The 3,140-nt window shown below is 37.6% G+C and overlaps 1 protein-coding gene across 1 annotated transcript; it reads right to left on the minus strand.

Moving 5' to 3' along the window:
• Positions 1-504: 504 nt before the first annotated feature.
• LOC113388051 lies at positions 505-2,838 on the minus strand. The gene has a single exon (XM_026625462.1). It carries the CDS (start codon positions 2,836-2,838, stop codon positions 505-507), a length of 2,334 nt encoding a protein of 777 aa, XP_026481247.1.
• Between the last annotated feature and the right edge of the window lie 302 nt (positions 2,839-3,140).

Raw genomic sequence — 3,140 nt, forward strand, 5'->3', positions numbered from 1 at the left:
TATTGCCTGCATCGGCCTTTTTATGAGTCAGAATTGCCCGATTGCCTAAATTTGAAACGTATTGTCCGAGTAGAAAAACAAACCTTTTACAGGTCCGACAACCTACACAGGTGCGGCGCAAACATTTTCCCCCGACTAAAAGGTTAGCCTTTTATACTTCTGAAAATACTCGAAATTGGTACATAGTGAACCTCATGATTAGGAAGGATAGAATTGCCAAAAATAAATTCAAACTTTCATTCAGAGTAGATCGGTTACGGAAGCCTGACCTCGCGCCAGGGTCCCCCTCTCACGACCTACCACATTCACACGATCTAGATTGCGGAAGTTTTATTTTCGCGCCAGGGTCTAGATTTTTTGGACATTTACAAGAATCTTCCAGAGACTATGAGGGGTGTTCTCATCGCCCTGAAGATTGAAAATTTGGCAAAACTATATATAGAAGCAAATATATCATGAGATAGAAAAGTTTTTTTTTTTTGAAATGAATAATTCAGATATAAACTATTGAATAGGTAGGGGGCATAGTTTGACAACAGGCCGCTTGATTAGGGTATTTCCCGTTTTTACCAATGCTACTCGAACCACTCCATCGGAGCCCGGAAAAACCTCTTCAACTCTTCCCAACCCCCAATGGAGCGGACGCGCATTCTCTTGTTTTACAACTACCAAATCACCCTTTTTAATAGGATTAGTGACTGTATTCCATTTCTGTCGGACCTGTAGCTCGGTCAGATATTCCACATTCCATCGCTTCCAGTAAGAAGCGACAATATGATCTAGCAATTGTTTTCTTTTAGTCAAATTCAAGTTTTCATAGTCAACGGGCAAATCCGACAGAGGCTCTTGCATTAAGAAGTGCGCAGGCGTAAGAGGCTGAGGATCCGATGGATCATTGCTCAGCCAACATAACGGTCTTGAATTCAGTAAGGCTTCGATTTGATTGAGGACTGTATTAAACTCTTCGTAGGATAAAATTTGCAACCCTATAACTTTAAACAAATGGGTCTTCACTGATTTAATATTCGCCTCCCATATACCTCCAAAATGTGGGGCAAACGGTGGATTAAATTTCCATTCAATGTCATGTAAAACCAATAATTCATTGAAACGCTTTTTATACTCTTCGGAATTTAGGAGAAGGAATAAGGAATCAAGAGTATTTTTGGCTCCTATAAAATTGGTTCCACAATCGGAGTAAATACATTTGATAGGACCACGCCGGGCTAGGAATCGTTTCAAGCAATCTAAAAATGTATCGCTTGTTAAATCTGAAGCTAATTCGAGATGTATCGCCTTAGTGGCTAAACAGATGAACAAGCATATATAAGCCTTGTAGGTTCGAGCGCCTCTGTGACGACTCATGGAGATATTGAAGGGGCCTGCATAATCAACGCCGACGTTTAGGAAAGCTCTACTGGCTGTTATGCGCGGTACTGGTAAGTCGCCCATGAATGGAAAAATGGGTTTCGGATTCTGTCGAAAACAAGTTCTACACTTGTTAAGACGATTGCGAATTATTGCACGAGCCGACAAGATCCAATATTTTTGCCTCAATAAAGATAATACTAAGTTTGATCCAGTATGTAAATTATTAATATGGTAGTAATCTATGAGACAATTTACTACTTGGTCTTTTTTTGGCAAAAGAAGTGGATTGTTATTAGTTGTTAATCCTAATCTACCTTTAACGCGTAAACAATTATTAGAATCCAAAACCACATTTAGTCGGCAAAACTTCTTCGAACAAGACTTTCCGTTCGTTAATAGTTTGAATTCTTCGGGAAAATGATGTTCTTGGACTAAACGAATAATAATAACCTCGGCTTGTTTCAAATCTGAAGTCAAAAGTCGGTTTCGATTTGTTATAATTTTACAAAACTTCAATATATAAGCGAAAATTCTTACAAGTTTGCACCAATTAGAAAATTTTTGCGTTAATTCATATAAAGGATTGATCGGTGGTATGACACTCTTTACTATTAGAGCGTTAGCTTTTCTTTCTTGATCAATATCTCCGGAAGGTTCAACCGTTTTTGCAGGCCAAGTTGATATAGGACCATTCAACCAATCCGGCCCAAACAACCAATTCTTATGTTGGATAAAATCCTTAGGTCGAAGACCTCGAGAAACACAATCGGCTGCATTTTGATTAGAAGGAATGTGAAGCCATTGTGCATTAGGAATGAGATCCCGTATTTTTGTTACCCTATTGGCTACAAATGTTTTCCAACGAGTAGCCGGTCCTGCTAACCAGTGAAGGACAATCATAGAATCGGAAAAACAGTAAATAGAATCAAAATCTATACTATGTTGGTTATTCGTTAATATAAAATTCAGAAGTTTTGACAGTAAATGACAGGCACAAAGTTCAAGCCTGGCTAATGTTTGGTTTTTAATCGGTGTTACACGCGATTTTGAAATCAACAAGAAATTCGGATTGCCAAGAGATTTAATATAAACTACCGCTCCATACGCTTGCTCTGAACTATCCGCGAAACCAAATAATGAACATTTGTTTTGTTTTGATGTTTCGAGATAACGCGGAATCTGATAGTTATTAAGATGCTCTAATTCGGAATATACGGCTAACCATGATGTAATAATAAATGATGGTAATTCCTCATCCCAATCGATTTTTAATGTCCAAATTTTTTTCAATAATATTTTTATCTTAACAACTATCGGAGTTAGGAAACCCAGAGGATCCCAGATTCGCGCTATTACTGAAAGAAGTTGTCTCTTTGTCCATTTTCTCCACGTAAGCTTTATTTCGAATGAAAAATTATCTGATAAGGGATCCCATTTTAATCCCAATACCTTTGTAGAAGATTCCATTTGAAAATCCGATTTAGAGAAATGTTTATTTTGTACATCAGAATCAGAAAAAGTTTACGCAGATTAGAATTATTAGATTCCCACTTTTTTAATTCAAAACCACCAGACGATAATACAGTCTGCAAACCCTCGCAAATGGTTTTAGCGCTATCCAAGGAGTCGATACTTGTAACCACATCATCAATATAGACATCGTTCTCAAGAATTCTAGAAATAGATTGAGAATATTTGGAACATTCGTCTCGGGATAGTTGTTTGATGGTTCTGATAGCTTGAAAGGGAGATGATGATAGACCAAAAGT

Source organism: Ctenocephalides felis, unplaced genomic scaffold (genome assembly GCF_003426905.1).
Source record: "Ctenocephalides felis isolate EL2017-DRISC unplaced genomic scaffold, ASM342690v1 CF-g0.4_SCAFFOLD_03572, whole genome shotgun sequence".
Classification (NCBI taxonomy): Eukaryota; Metazoa; Arthropoda; class Insecta; order Siphonaptera; family Pulicidae; genus Ctenocephalides; species Ctenocephalides felis.

Excerpts from the sequence above, each read along its gene's own strand:
- LOC113388051 (XM_026625462.1), bottom strand. The coding sequence starts at position 2,838 with ATGGAATCTTCTACAAAGGTATTGGGATTAAAATGGGATCCCTTATCA.